The following is a 16,069-nucleotide window of genomic DNA, read 5'->3' as shown; positions in this document are numbered from 1 at the left end:
TGTAAACATAACACTCAGTTTCTGATGGAAAGTTCATTTTCCTTAAAGTAGACATCATCCTTGATGTCCTCAGATTTTACATTTCAGAATTAGACAAGTTTGGGTCCAAATCCTGTTTCTGCCCAATCTGTGTAATTACAAATTTCTTTACCCCTCTGAAGTTTATTGAAGAGTAAAGAGGGGATACTAGTACTTGTCATGTTACATAAAATAGTACAGTTAAAATAAGTACAAAATAGTGGTAATGACTCTCCCTCTCCCCAGCCTTTTTTCTCTGAACAAAGGAGATAAGCAAACCAAGATTCCTTTTTTTTTTTTAATATTTATTTTTTAGTTACAGGTAGACACACAATATCTTCACTTTATTTTTATGTGGTGCTGAGGATCGAACCCAGTGCCTCAGGCGTGGTAGGCGAGCACTCTACCTCTGAGCCACAACCCCAGGCCCTGTTTTTTATTTATTTTTTAATATTATTTTTAGTTGATAGACCTTTTATTTTATTTATTTATATGCAGTGCTAAGAATCTAACCCAGTGCCAGTGCCCCACACATGCCAGGCAAGTGCGCTATTGCTGAGCCCCAGCCCCAGCCCCCAAGGTTCCATTCTTTACTTTGTAAAAGTCTTAATATCTTCATCTACAAAACCAAGGCAATAAAGTCAGCTTTACAAGTCTGCTGTGAATATGGAGTAAGAAACATACATGGTCTATATTAAGTTAGACGTATGCAAGCTGTTGCCTGGGAGCTCGCTTTAGACCTAATTGTGAGTTCTACGGATCCTTAAAATTCCTTCTCTGCTATGCCAGGGTCAATGATAACTTTAGTCACTTCTTATACTGACATCTCACATGTCTATCAGCTTACAGCTATAAATCAAAGACCTAACACTGAATGGTGCAACGCTGAATATCTTTTAGAAGACATCTCACACTCACTGTCCTGGAGGTTGAGGAAGGAACTCAATATGCTTAACTTAACTTTTATTTTGTTTAAAGGACCACAGATCCTAAAGTCTTATATCTTGCCATTTCTTATTCTGAAACTGGAAAGTTTATGTCCTCCCTAAACCCCAACTGAAACAAGGAAAATTCACATATGATGGACATGTGCTATGTATTAGGTACTAAAACTCATGAGGAGAATATTAGCATTGCTCCCACTAAAGAGCTCAATGTAAGGCCCAAAGAAATGAAGAATTTTCTTCAAGGAGAGAGATATAAAATAAACATCAGAATCAATGTTGAAACGCAGACTATAAAACTCTAAGACCAGTCTTCTTTCCATTACCATTATTTCATATAACATTTATGTGTCCTACTGGAGAAATATAACATACTTCTATGTGGTACATAAACTCTTTTATTCTAATGTGTATTTAAAATACTGATTTTTTTCATTCAACTTTTATTTTTTTAAAGTGTATTTAAAGGAGAAGATAAGGTAAAGATGATAAAATTCATCAAAATGGCATGCAGAAACCTGAAGTATGGGAAAAAATTCAATGTGCCATAATGCCTCTGTTAAAACAAAACCCTGCATTATATTACAGCTCATAGTTGTGTATATGTTATTTCATTTGATCATCACAACCACCTTGGAAGGTACACATTTTTACTATTATCCATGTCTTTTAGAGATGAGGAAGTAGAGCTCAGTGAGGTAGAGACTTACTCTAGATTACTCGTAAAGAACTGACAGAGCTGAAATTTCAGTTAAGATTTTGGCAACCAACCAAACCCAGAAACCAGAAATGTGACACAAAACATCCAATCCCTGCTCAAAACCTGTTGGTGGCTTTCTCTGGTGTAGGGGCTAAAAGCCTAAGTTCCTCAGCATGGCATTCAAGACTGTCTGTGATCTGGTTCCTATGGGGCTCTTCATCCTCACCTCTGGCCATAAATGCTACTCCCTTGCTGCAGAAAACTATTTGTTAGTCCTTGAGGATGCCATGCTGTTTTCCACAGCTGTACCTCTACCATATGTTGCCTCTGCTCAGAAAAAACCTTTACAGTGAGGTCTGGCAAAACCACTTTACCCAAGACATCACCTTTACCAAATGATTCAGGTTGGCAGCACCAATAATGGTACAAACTCACAACCACATGCTGTTAATATGATGACCTTAGAGGAATGCAACATTGTTTCTGTGAATTTTCACCCAAAATGTATAACCTAAATCTTACCATGAGGCAACTGACAAACCCAAATTGAGAAATATTCTTCAATAAATTACCTATTTGCTTCAAAGTAAAAAATGTTATTCAGGACAAAATATAAGGAACTATTTCTGACTAGAGAAGACTAAAGATAAACAAATGTCTTCAATGATCCTGGATCGCTGGCTCTAGATCAGGAAAATCACAATTGCTATAAAGGACATTAGGATAACTGGTGAAAATTGAATAAAGTCTGCTAATTAGAAAAAGTATCATGTTAAATTCCCTGATTTTAAAGACATAGTGAAGTTCTACTGTTGCAAATTTTCTGTAAGTTTGAAATCATTTCCAAATAAAACACGAAAACCAAGTTTAAAGGTGTTTTAAAAGTCCTTTAACCCAGGTGTGGTGGTGCACACTTGTAATCCCAGTGACTGGGGAGGCTGAAGCAGGAGAATCACAAGTTTGAGGCCCGCCTCAGCAATTTAGCGAGGTCCTAAGAAACTCAGTGAGGTTTCAAAATAACCTGTCTCAAAATAAAAAATCAAAAGGGCTAGGGATGTGGCTTAGTGGTTAAGTGCCCCTAGGAACAATCCCTGGTTTGAAGGAATCAAAGTTTCAGCTCCTTACAAACTTAAAGGTCTTTTTTCCCCTTAAAGTTTGTAAGGAGTTGAAACTTTGATTCCTTTAAGAAGCTGCTCAAATGTTATCTGTCCTTGAGATTTCTCAATGCTCCATTCAGGCCTCTGTACTGTGTCCTGGCACTTTTTCTCATAAAAAAAAATGCCAATGCCAGAGAAGCGCTGTCTTACAATGCATCCAGAAAATATCACCTCCTCTAGGCAACTGTCCTTAACCTTTTTCTTCTGAACCATTACTATAATTAGCAAGTTATGAAACCACAAAATTAAGAATCTTTTTTTTTTTTTAAAATTGGGGATTGAACCCAGGGGATTATACCATTGAGTTATACCCTGAGCCCTTTTTACTTTTTGAGATAGTGTCTCCCTAAATTGCCCAAGCTAGTCTGGAACTTGTCATCTTTTTGCTTCGTTCTTCGGTCTCCTGAGTAGCTGGGACTACAGGTGTATGCCACCATACTCAGTGAGGCATGTTTTACATTAATTACTTAACTGACATGGATTCCCCCCAGGAGGCCCAATGCATCTTCCTCTCTCTTTTGACATTTCCCTTCTTGCTGTGGCCCTCCATCAATTCACCTAATTAGGAAGCATCCTATCATTACTGGGTTATCTGCTTAGGGGCACTGAAAAGCAGGACTTGGTCATGGTCCTCACATGTCTCATTGTCTAATGATGGGGAAACAGACAAGTGAACAGATAAAGACAATGCAAGGTAATTAGGGCTACAGTGGAGGGCATATCAGGGGCTATGGGAAAAAAGGAGGGTCACTGGTGTGGGGGGAATGTGTGTGCCAGAGAAGACTTCTAGAGAATGTTACAGATAAAAGTTGAGCCTTGAAAGAAAAGTATATAATATATAGTGAGGTGAAGAAGAAGGGGTAGGATATTCCAGGAAGATGAAACCATATCTGCAAAGCCCTTGAAATATGAAGTTTTTGAAGACCTGGACTGGAATGCAGATTGTGATGGGGAGCAGCAGACAGAAAAGGGAAAGGATGAAGTAGCTGATGCCAGAGTCAGAGGGGCCCTGAAAATAATTTTGAGAGTTGGATGTGGTGGTACACGCCTGTAATCCCAGTGACTCGGGAGGCTAAGGCAGAAGGATTGCAAGTTTGAAGTCAGCCTCAGCAACTTAATGAGGCTCTAAGTAACTTAGTGAGACCCTGTCTCAAAATAACAAATAATAAGGGTTGGGGATATGGTTCAGTGGTTAAGCACCCCTGGGTTCCATCTCTGGTACTAAAAAAACAAAAACAAAAATAATAACAACAACAACAAAAAAAAAGGAAAACCTTTTTGAGGAGACTGACTTTATCCTAAAGACTGCAATTTGGGTGAGGGGTATATGTGGGGGGCGGGTGATGAGGAGGAGTAGTACTGGGCCAGTCATGGGCCTGGACAGAGTCAGAGGGGATCAGCTTCCACTCATTATCCTCCTTTAGATTTTACTCACTACCTTAATAATTAATTTCCTGACCAGCCAACTTCCAGGTCTGAAAGATATTTAGTTCTCTATCTAAAGATGGGGAACAAGAGAGGGCTGCTCATATATGGTCCCAGCCACAATTGGCAGTTGCATTTTTAAGTTACTTCTTAAAATTTTGAGGTAAAGTCAGACTTACAGAAGAGTTGTGAAAATAGTATGGAGAGTTTCCATGTTCTCTATACCTACCTTTTTCCTTCTTTTTACACTATATATCCCATAGACTATAGACTATTAAAACTAAGAAATAAATTTTGGAATAATATTATTAACCAAAAAGCAGTAAAGACTATATGTGGGTTCCTACAGTGGTTCCACAGATGTCCTTTTTTGTTCAATCACAGATGGCACACAGTATTTAGTAGCAATTTCTCCGTAGTTTTCCCAAATCTGTGATAGTCCTTCTATCTTTCCTTGATGTTTGAGACCTTGACACTTTTCAAGAATATGCTATAGAATGTCAGTTATTTGGAAGACTGTCCCTCAATATGGGCTTGTCTGTTTTCTGGAGATTGGACTGAGAATGAAATTAGCTTTCTGTGTGTATATACCTATGCCCTTCTCAATGTATCACATCAGGTGTAAAATAATGTCAGTATGTTTTACTGGTTATTTTAACCTTGACCTCTTGGCTAAAGTACAATTCTCTATGGAAAATATTTTCCCCTTTGTAATTATTGAATATTATCAGACTATACAAATATTCTGTTTTTGTTTAAACTGATGTCACTTATGTTGGACCTATCAGTTCATCTTGTCTGCAGCAGTTAATACTATGGTGCTTTAACAGTGTTCCTTCATGCCTTCAACATTTATCAACTGGAATTCTCTTACAAGGAAAAGTTGTCCCTTCACTTTACTGACTTAGGTATTTCTTTCAGCATGAACTCATGGATATTTATTTTATTCCTTGGGTTAAAAGCTAATTCTAGGCCGGGCATGGTGGCATCTGCTTATAATCCCAGCAACTGGGGAGGTTGAGGCAAGAGGATCAAAAGTTCAAAGCCAGCCTCAGCAACTCAGCAAGGCCCCTAAGCAACTTAGTGAGACCCTGTCTCTAAATAAAACATAGAAAGGGCTGGGGATGTGGCTCAGTGGTTAAACACCCCTGATTCAATCCCTGATACCAAAAAAACACAATACAACAAAACGGAACAAAACAAATAAACAAATACTAGAATTATTTTGTTGCCTAAATTGTTCCAATTTTGACCACTGGAAGCACTTTCAGGCTGGGCTCTGTGTCCTTCTGACATGCTGCTGCTGCCCACCCCCCCCTCCCCATTTCTTCTTCTTTTTCTTTAGTATTTCCTAATTTTTTTGCACCACAAGATACTCCAGGTTCATTTGATATTTTCCCTGTCCCAGATCTAGAATCAACCAGTCCTGACTCCTTTTACTGGTATTTAGAAACCAAGATCTGGGTGCTAGGTATGCTCATTGCAACTGGGGTATAACTGCTCCTAGCCCCTTCTAGTGGCTAGAGCTTGGAAAGACATATAGATATACTAAGTCATGTATCTTCACACATCTGCTTTTTATTTTTTCCACCCTCCTGTCCGTTATCTAAACATGAGTCCATTCTGATACCACTGATTCCAATTAGCACCTGAGGTTTTATCCTGGTCTTTCCTGATTGTACTACTGGGGATTAAACCCAAGGGCACTCTTACCACTGAGTTACACCCTCAGCCCTTTTTACTTTATATTTTGAGACAGGATTTTGCTAAATTGTTCAGGCTGGCCTCAAATGTGCTTCAGCCACCCAAGTTGCTGGGATTACAGGTGTGCACCACTGTGCCAGGCACCATTCTTGACTTATCTTCTCTGATATGCAAAACCTGACTCTCATCACCTACAATATATTAATCACAAAATACAATTAAAGTAGGAACAAAATTCCTAACATATAACCTTGAGAGAAATAAATTTTACAAACTAGAGTGCTTTGTACACAATTCTTTGTGTCTTTTGCCTTACAATATACAGTCAAAACACTGTTTTCCAAGGTCAGCTCCTTTCTTCTCTATGCCCTTCAGTGTGGTTATGTGACTTGTTATAACACCAGTTAGATTCATTCACTGCCATAGTGCATATTCCAGTTCTCAGTTCCCTGCCCCCAAACCTATCACATACTGGTTGATTAAAATAATTGTAACATCCAGTAGAATTCACGTTTTGTGTGGTGTATAGTTCTATGAGTTTTGACAAATGTATATATTTATCAGCTATCATAGTTTTATACAGATTATTTCTTACCTTCAAAATATGACAACTAATTTTAATTCTGCTTTCTCAGCACCAACCAGAAGGTGGCAGGGTTTGTCTCTGAGAGGCAGTGTTCACTAGGCAACGGGGCCTGGCCTGCTTTACATGCAAATAAATGGACAACTCTCTATCCCTCATTCTCCATGTTTAATCTCCAGTTATGCTTAAGGGAAGTTATAAGTTTTTTCTTCCCTAAAATAGGTGAGTTTGGCTGGAAGTCTCAGAATTTTCACAATCTAACTGAATAAAGCAGATGATTGATCAGAGAATAAGAAGGTATCCCACAATTATTCTTAGATAAAATATTCACATTGAAGGCAAGAAAGGGTAATGAGAAAAGCAGAGGAAAAAACCAAATCAGTGTGAGGGCAGGAAGACGACTACAGACTCTCCAAGACAGTACTGGTTTGGTACTGGTGGCTGGGAAAGGTTTTCATAAGAGGAAAGTGACAGTGGGCAGGGAAAGGATTTCTAGATAAAGGAAGAGGCTGAGCACAGGCAAAATGGTTTAAATCATCCCAGAGGCAGTGTTCTGGAAAGAAAGGTTAGAAAGATAGGCAGGGACCATCAAACTTAGCAACACTTCAAATGTCCTACTGTGGCATTTGTTTAGCATTCAGTAAACATGATATTCTAACACACATATAGCTATGTCACAGACATATGAAGCACTTAGTTGTCCATGTGATAATGCCTAAGCTCTGATTGACTAACAACAAATTCTAACTTAGAAATTATTAATTGTCGTCATAACCATCCCTAAACTAACTACTGCCAAGTAGTTTTATCTCCCTAAATTACCTTTATAAAGTGGAATAATAGTCAATAAAAGGGTTATTATGTGTATTCAATGGTATAATGCATGGAAAGTACAAGAGTTTCTGGTACATGTGAGTGCTCAATAGTATTATGAATAAATTACAAACCACCAAAATTTATCTAAATGCTCTCTCGTATCTCCCTTAACCTTTTTTCCTAATAAGTAAGTTTTTAAAAGATCCTTCTTTTTTTTAAGTATAGAATTATTTTTTAATATGTCAGTGGATATTTATTTATTAATATGCTGTGCTGAAAATTGAACTCATTGCCTCACACAAGCTAGGCAAATGCTCTACCACTGAGCTACAGCCCCAGCCCCTTAAAAAGATCCTTCTTATCCCTCACATAGTAGAATCAGTCTAAAGGACATCTGGTGACCAGGGAGGGATATGGCTCAATGGTAGAGCATCTGACTGGTATATATGAGACTCTGGGTTTAATTCCCAGCACTGCCCGCCCCCCCACCCCCGAAAAAAAAAAGTACATCTGGATGCCTACATTCATTAATGCTACAAAACCAACTTGAATAGTTCACCAAATCTAACTCCTCTATTCTCATGTACTGCTGCTATGAACCTCTAATACGATGCTGTGTTTTTCACATACATTATCATATTCAGTCCTCTACAGAACTCTGAAAGGTATTCACATATCATTTCAAAGGTAAGATCATATAAAATATCAGAGACATAAAGTAAACTTGTTAAGTCTACAGGGTGGTCTGCTTCTAGAGCCTCCTTTCTACTGAATGACAGTGTCCTCTTCTATTCATAATCTAGTGTTCTGGCACTGGCCCTTCTCTTAACTACATCCAGGTTCTCTGTGCCAATAGCTCACAAACTTCTTGGTGTTCTGAGGTACTTCAAACTGGGAACTGCCAAGGTGAACATTTTGCTCCATTCTGCCCTTTGGCCTGACTTTTTTTTCCTGACCATTATTCTTTTTTTTTTTTTTAAAAAAAAAAAAAAAGAGAGAGTGAGAGAGGAGAGAGAGAGAGAGAGAATTTTAATATTTATTTTTTAGTTATCGGCAGATACAACATCTTTGTTTTGTATGTGGTGCTGAGGATCGAACCCGGGCCGCACGCATGCCAGGCGAGCGTGCTACCACTTGAGCCACATCCCCAGCGCCCTGACCATTATTCTTAATCCAAATCCTCAACTTTAACTTCTGACGTTGCCTAAAAGTGTGTCACCAACTCCTATTGGGTGAGTTTCTTCCATAACTCCAACTTCCATCTGTGCTACTTTGTTCTCTACACCATCTTTCTGGGCTTTTCTAAAAACTTTCTGGGTAGTTTTTCTATTTCTCCTACCTCAATCCATTCTTCAAAGCTTCCCTTTAATAATTAATCTTAGTATATTAATTAATTTCCTAATGGCTCTTAGGAAACTTCCCAATAAACCACAAACTCTTCATCAACCTAGATACAGATTTCTGAACACATCCAGCCTCTGAATACACCACGGTTTTAGTAAACAAAATTATACCACATTCACAAGACCGCCTGTCTCATACGTGACTTTTAACCATCTAAATTCCTACTTTATATTATCATCATTCTTTGAAAAACCAGGGGAGTATATTAATCCCAGCCAGGATCTAATTGTTAACTGGGGTCTTACCATACAGGGCCTATGCATTAGCTGCCACAGAATCCTTAACATCATATGTCTTTCCTCTCACCTAAACTGGGAGGTTCCCATATGCAGGAGATATATTTTTGAGTTATGAGCATACAAGGTAAGACCTGATGTATAGTGCAGGCTTGGGAAATTAATAACTCTAAAATATAATAGCTGATACTAAAGGTACAAGATGGGTGAAGGGTGGGCAGTTAGGAGCACTGAGTACCACTCACCCTTCCGGTTCATCCCCATCTGGAGGCATTTGAGTAGGCGGCAGTATTGGCACCTGTTTCTCTGTTTCCGAGACATGACACAGTTCTTGTCACGACTGCATCGATATACCCGTTTGTTACAAATGCTCCGCTTGAAGAACCCTTTGCAGCCCTCACAGGAGATGATCCCATAGTGTAAGCCTGTAGCACGGTCCCCACAAATAAGACAGGTTCGTTGTTCGGCCCGATCATCTGGAACAGAAACTAATAAACATGTTCAAGTTAGAGTACAATGGAAATAATGGCTTTAAGGCCACAGTTCCTAAAAGAAGCATCCTTGCTCTGGAAAGATCAAGACCACCACCATCTTCAGACTAACTGGTATACAGGTGGCATCTCTGAAACCTTTGCCACAGGAACAGACTCCTGTATCTACCTGCAGATATCACAGACACTGCTTATCTGGGGGGGGGAAAAACAAAACAAAACAAAAAAAACCTCATAAACCTCCCCAGGAGTTTCATTATCACTTGGATCAATATCCAAGTCAGAAACCTAGGAAAAATCTTTGACTTCTCCCCTCTCCCTTCTTCATCCACAGCCCATCAATATTACCTGTTAGGAAGGTGGCAAGGATTACTGATAATATATTTAAGTGCCTAGCACATGGTATACGTTAGTATACATCCAATAAATAGTAAATGTAATTTTTTACAAGTGAAGAAGTTTAAACCATGCCCAGAGTAGCTAGCCAGCCAGACACAGAAAACAGGTATTTTTATCCACATTTTTTTTACTGATGCATTATAGTTGTACATAATGGTGGAATTTGTTGTTATATATTCCTATACGCACACAATGTAACAATATAATTTAGCCAATATCATTCCCTAGCACGCTCCCCATTCCCCTTTCCTTCCCTTCTTCCCACTCCCTGTTCCCTTTCTTTTCTTTTATTCTACTGATCCCCCCAACCTTTCTTTTCCTTTTTCCTCTTTAGCTCCCACCTGAGAGAAAACACATATAATTCTTGATCTTCTGAGTTTGGCTTATTTTGCTTAACACAATGTTCTCAAGTTCCAACCACTGTGTGTGTGTTGTACTGGGGAATGAACCCAAGGCCTGTGCATTCGAGGCAAGCACTCTAACAACTGAGCTATATCCCCAGCCCAAGTTCCATCCATTTTTCTGCAAATAATAATTTCATTCTTCTTTATAGCTGAATAATACTCCACTGTGTATATATACCACAGAGAAAACAGATATTTATTGAGCAACTATTCTATTTCAGGCACTCTTCTAAGGCATGAATGCTGCTGTGGACAAAAATCCCTGAAAGGGCTGGACATGCAGCTTAGTGGGAGAGTACTTTCCTAGCATGTACTATGCCCTGGCACTGCCCCACACCCCCACACACACACACACGGAGAGAGAGAGAGAGAGAGAGAGAGAGAGAGAGAGAGAGAGAGATTGAGATTCGAGTGTCAGTCAGTCCCTGGTAGGATTTACATTCCAGAGGAACATCTATTCTGTGTCCAGGCCCTATCCTAGGATATAAATAAATCAGCACGATCCCTGCAGCCAAGGAATTCATTGATTTGCAGCAAACAAGTTAGGACGAGGGGAAGTTAGGAAGTTAGGAAGAGGAAGACTATTCCTCTTCCTTTTTCTTCAGACCAAGCAACTGTAAAGAACAGGCATCCTGGTGAACTAAGGTGTGAGACCCTGTCAGTGGGCTCAAGAAAAGTTCAAAAAAGATCTTCCTCAGAGGCCATGTCAGAAAACCAGACACTTGAACCACATTCCTAAGTAAGAGGCAAGATACAATAGTTGAGGACATCGTTACACTTTGAAAAAGAGTCCTTACAATTAAACCTAAATGAACCCTAGCTCTGATTTAGAGCCTAATTTGAATCTAATATGAACCACCAACTGGGCAAAATTAAGTTACTTTGCCTAGGTATTATTTCCTCTGTCTGTAAAATAAGGACTATAATGGTATCTATATCCCATGGATAAAGAACTCATCTCAGGGGCTGGGGATGTGGCTCAAGCGGTAGCGCACTGGCCTGGCATGCGTGCGGCCCGGGTTCGATCCTCAGCACCACATACAAACAAAGATGTTGTGTCTGCTGAAAAACTGAAAAATAAATATTAAAAAATTTAAAAAAAAAGAACTCATCTCAGTGCTTAGCTACAATAATCATTTAGTAAGTGTTATTATTGTCATTATTTTTATTATCCTAACAGGTATAGACATAATGCTACTCCTCTCAAGAAAAGCATTTGAAGGTAATTTTAAAGAAAGGAGGGTCATGGGGACATACATAAGAAGGATATAGAGAAAGAAGGAAGCTTGCATTTATGGAGCTCTTATGATATGCCAACTTTGTGATAAGTCTCTATGATTACCACTGTAGTAAGCTGAATTAGGGCCACCCATAGGTACCAGGCCCTAATCCCTAGAACTGTGAAATGCTACATACAAGGGAAAAGGGTCTTTGGAGAGATGATCAAATTAAGGATCTTGAATTGGGACAATTATTCTGAACTATATGGGTGTCTCCAAATGTAATCACAAGCATACTTATGAGATAATTTATTATATTATTATTTTATTTTCTGGTTCTGGGAATTAACCCGGGGATGCTCTACCATTAAGCTACATCCCTAGTCCTTTTTATTTTTTTGAGATAGGGTCTTGCTTAGTTGTGGAGGTTGACCTCAAATTTGCAATCATCCTGCCTCTCAGTCTCCTGTGTAGCTGGGTTTAGAGGTGTGTATCACTGTACCTGACTTAATTTAGTTTTCTTCATTTGTATTAATCTACTAAAATATAGTGGAGAAAAAAATGGGCCAAATTAGCACTTCAAACTTAAGACCACAGCTCACAGTAACTGCAGTTGATAAAGAGCTGAGGGTTTAAACATGACAGATATTTGAAACCTTGAATAAGGTAGTCTGCTTGCTATCTACAAAAATATCAATAGGTAAAAATAGTGTGGGTAGAGAGCATATTCTAATTCATCAGAGAAATTGAATGTCTGTCTTATCAGAAGTATTAGAAGGTCTCAGACTGCAAACTTTAAATACCAATTCCTATGAATGGAAGCTGGGACTTCTTGGAGAAATGGTTGATTCCAAGCATGAGGCAGAATACAGATAAAATGAGGTTGGTTGTACTATCCAAACTAGTAATAGGGTCATGTCAAAATGATACAGTGAGCAATGTAAAAATTATCTCACTAGTCTAAGATGGAGCAATCCATACATCAAAAAGAATACGGATGACAATGGATTAAAATATTTCCAATACAAAATAAAAGAATTCATATTATTTAAAAAGAAAAACCTCCAGTTATCACTGGAGGTTGCTAGGACACAAATTCATTATTCTGAAAACTGATAAAATAAAAGAGAAAAAATTAAACATTAAAGTAAAAACCACTGAATGAGCTAGGGTTCTGGCTCAGTGGGAGAGTGCTTGCCTAGCATGTATGAGGCACTGGGTATGAGTACCAGCACTGCATATAAATAAATGAATAAAATAAAGGTCCATCAACAACTAAAATATACATAAAATTAAAAAAAACCCACTGGAAATTGTTGTCTTTTGTGCTCCTTCCCCAAAAGTAAGCAGAGAGAAAATCAAGACAGTATTTATTTGTTCATTTATTTGGTACTGGGGATTGAATCCAGGGGCACGTTACCCCTGAGCTACATACATCCTCGGCCTTTTTAATTTTTTTAAATTTTTTTTTAGTTGTTGACAGAAGTTTAATTTATTTATATGTGGTGCTGAGAAATGAACCCAGTGTCTCACACATGCTAGGTAGGTGCTCCACCACTAAGCTACAACCTCAGCCTCCCTTTTTATTTTTATTTCAAGGCAAAGTCTTGCTAAGTCCTTAAGGCCTAGCTAAGTTACTAAGGTTGGTCTTGAACTTGCCAACCTTCTGCCTCAGCCTTCCAAATCTCAGGGATTATAGGCATGTGCCACCATGCCTGACCCAAGATAAGTTTTTTAAAAACTTTAAACTATGAAATCAAGAAGATTGGGATAAGGTGAACAGAAATAAATGGCAACCAAGGGAACAGGCATAGGTGAGGAGGTAGAATTGATCTCAGGGTCCACAGCAAGATAAACCTCAAGGTGGAGGGGGAGGGGGGGAGAGAGAGAGAGAGAGAGAGAGAGAGAGAGAGAGAGAGAAAGAGAGAGAGAGAGGGAGGGNNNGAGAGAAAGAGAGAGAGAAAGAGAGAGAGAGAGAGAGAGAGAGAGAGAGAAAGAGAGAGAGAGAGGGAGGGAGGGAGGGGGAGGACAACTGTTGGCTGTATAAATCTCTGGGGCAGAGACAAAACAAAAAGATTAAAATCTGGCCAAGAGATTAAGAGCTTGGATTCCAGAATCAGACTCCCTGGGTTCAAATCTAGCTTCTATCACTTACTCGCTGTGTTTTTTGTCAAAGTTTTTTTTTTTTTTAACATTATTTTATTGATTTATTTTTATGTGGTGCTGAGGATTAAACCTAGTGCCTCATACATGCAAAACAAGCACTCCACTGCTGAGCCACAACCCCAGCCCTTGTCAAGGTTTTTAAACTCCATAGAATTATTTCAGTTTTTAGTCTATAAAATGTGAATAAAAGATTACATTAACTTTTCTCAAAGAACTGTTGTGAGAATCAATGAAACTGCCTCTAAATAATATGGAGCTCTAGTTCTCTCATGGTCTATACTAGAATGAAAGAGCTCTGTGAAGAGTAAGAGCTTGATAATATTGTTGATAAACTCTTATCTTTTTTTTTAAACCTAAAAACTTAAAAAGAATTAAACTAGCACAGAAGAGGAATACTCAAGCTGGTGGCAGGGGAAAGTAATGACATTTTCTAGCAGAGATGAGTTTTGAATTATGACTACCAGTTAGGGAAGCAAAGGTGGAGGAGAGAGAGAGGCGAAGAAATATTTAGCATATAAAGTCATGTCTTCAATTTGGTGCTTAGAAACCCCTTTTCACCTTGGGTTTCCTCTGAGAAGAATCTTACTCTTTCTTAAAAGAGCAAGTAGTTCAGCAAAACAACCAATAAAAGTCACACAGCCTGGTGTAATGGTGCATGCCTATAATCCCAGAAACTCAGAAGCCTGAGGCAGCGGGATGGCATGTTTGAGGCCACCCCAGTAGACTTAGTAAGACACTGTCTGAAAACAATGAGCTCAGTGGTAGAACTTTTGTTCCAGTTGAAGTATGCACATTTTTTCATGTGTACATACACAGTGGGATTCTAGCTATCAAGGTGTAAAGTCTGATATACATTGGCTTGGTGTTTAGGATGCCCTTGGTATCAATTTCAGCTTTGTCACTTCCTTCAATTAAGTCTCACTGTGAACTATAAAATCTCTCAACAACAGAGATGACTTGTACAAAAACTATATATGCTATTGATTTCCATTTGTATTAAGTGGGGGCAAAACTGGCAAAGGGAAAGAGACATGCATAATGGAGAGTAGGGAATAGGGAAAAACTTTTGGATCCTAGTAATGTTTTATTTCTTGACTTGGGTGGTGCTTGCTTTATAGTAATTCATTAAGCTATAAATTTGTATTTTATGCCCTTTTCTTTAAGTGCTAATATTTCACAATAAAAAAGTAAAAAACAAAAGAAGCAGGATACTCCAGAAAAAGAGAAATAACATCAATGAGAGTGAAAGGAAGGAAAATAAACGCAAGGTTGCTTGAGGCAACTGCACAGGATATTAATGTTAAGCAGAGAGACTTTATGGAGAAGTGGCAGGAGATAAGTACAAAAAATTAGTTTAGAATAGCCTGCAACAATATTCTCTTACAGAAGGCTACTGAGGTTGTTTTTTATTTTTTTTAAATAGAGATTAATCTCATAATGATCTGCAGTGTGCAAAAGAGAGGGAAAAGATGAATGGCATGGGCATCTAGGAAACAGCAGTGTTAAAAAATGGCTGAGTGGAAGTAAAAAGCAAGCCTAGAAAGCTTAGTGAGGGCTTGTTGACCAGATTACAGAGGAGATTAAAAGGATGTGGGGGATAGTGAAGTGTCAAAGATGAACTCTAAACCAAAGTGTCTACAGAAATGCAGTATCACTGAGAAAAAAGTGGAAAGCAAAAACTGAGCAAGGACAAAATCAACAGCTTCAGTTTAAGAGAATATTCAGTTTAAGCAGAATATTCTAAATGCAATTATTTAGGGAACACAGGTTAAGTAGAATAAAAACCTATGATTATCAGAAGGTAAGGAATAAAAAAGACTTCACAAAGAAGACAGCATTATCAAATTAACAGACCAAAAAGTGTGAGGAATAAGAAGAGCTCAAAAATCACTCTAGGGAACCATTTCAATGAACTACTTGGGACGAAAATCACACTGAGTTAAAAACAAGTGACTCATTAAGAAATAATTAGCTGGGTGCAGTGGTGCAAATGGAGCACAACTTTTCATTTCTCTGGTTATATATGATGCAGTCACACTATTTGTGCAATCATATATGTACACAGGGTAATAATGACCATCTCATTCCACCACCCTTCCCACCTGTAACCCCAACTTGGGAGGCTAAAGCAAGAGGATTGCAAGTTCAAGTCCAGCATGGGCAACTTATTAAGACCCTGTCTCAAAATAAAATTTATAAACGGCTGGGGATGTGGCTCAGTGATACAGCATTTGCTTAGCATGTGGGAGGCCCTGGGTTCAATGCCCAGGATGGCAAAAACAAATAAACAAGAGGAATTAGTTATAGATCATGATCAAAGAGTGATAAACATTTTGTAGGAAGTAGCAAAGATGAAACCAGATGCTTTTTAAAAAAAAAAAAAAAAAAAACTAGAAGAGGGC

At 38.5% G+C, this 16,069-nt stretch overlaps 1 protein-coding gene across 3 annotated transcripts in view; it reads right to left on the bottom strand.

The window, feature by feature from the left end:
• Nr6a1 (nuclear receptor subfamily 6 group A member 1) overlaps positions 1–16,069 on the bottom strand; it is a 64,752-nt gene that overhangs the window by 26,291 nt on the left and 22,392 nt on the right. For all 3 annotated transcript variants that reach the window (XM_015497601.2, XM_048813073.1, XM_015497600.2), the window contains exon 2: positions 9,233–9,475. In XM_015497601.2, the coding sequence (XP_015353087.1) occupies positions 9,233–9,475 (243 nt within the window). The remainder of the gene's footprint in view (positions 1–9,232; positions 9,476–16,069) is intronic.

This window comes from Marmota marmota, unplaced genomic scaffold (genome assembly GCF_001458135.2).
Source record: "Marmota marmota marmota unplaced genomic scaffold, marMar, whole genome shotgun sequence".
NCBI lineage: Eukaryota > Metazoa > Chordata > Mammalia > Rodentia > Sciuridae > Marmota > Marmota marmota.
This window is presented reverse-complemented; position numbering and strand designations above follow the sequence as displayed.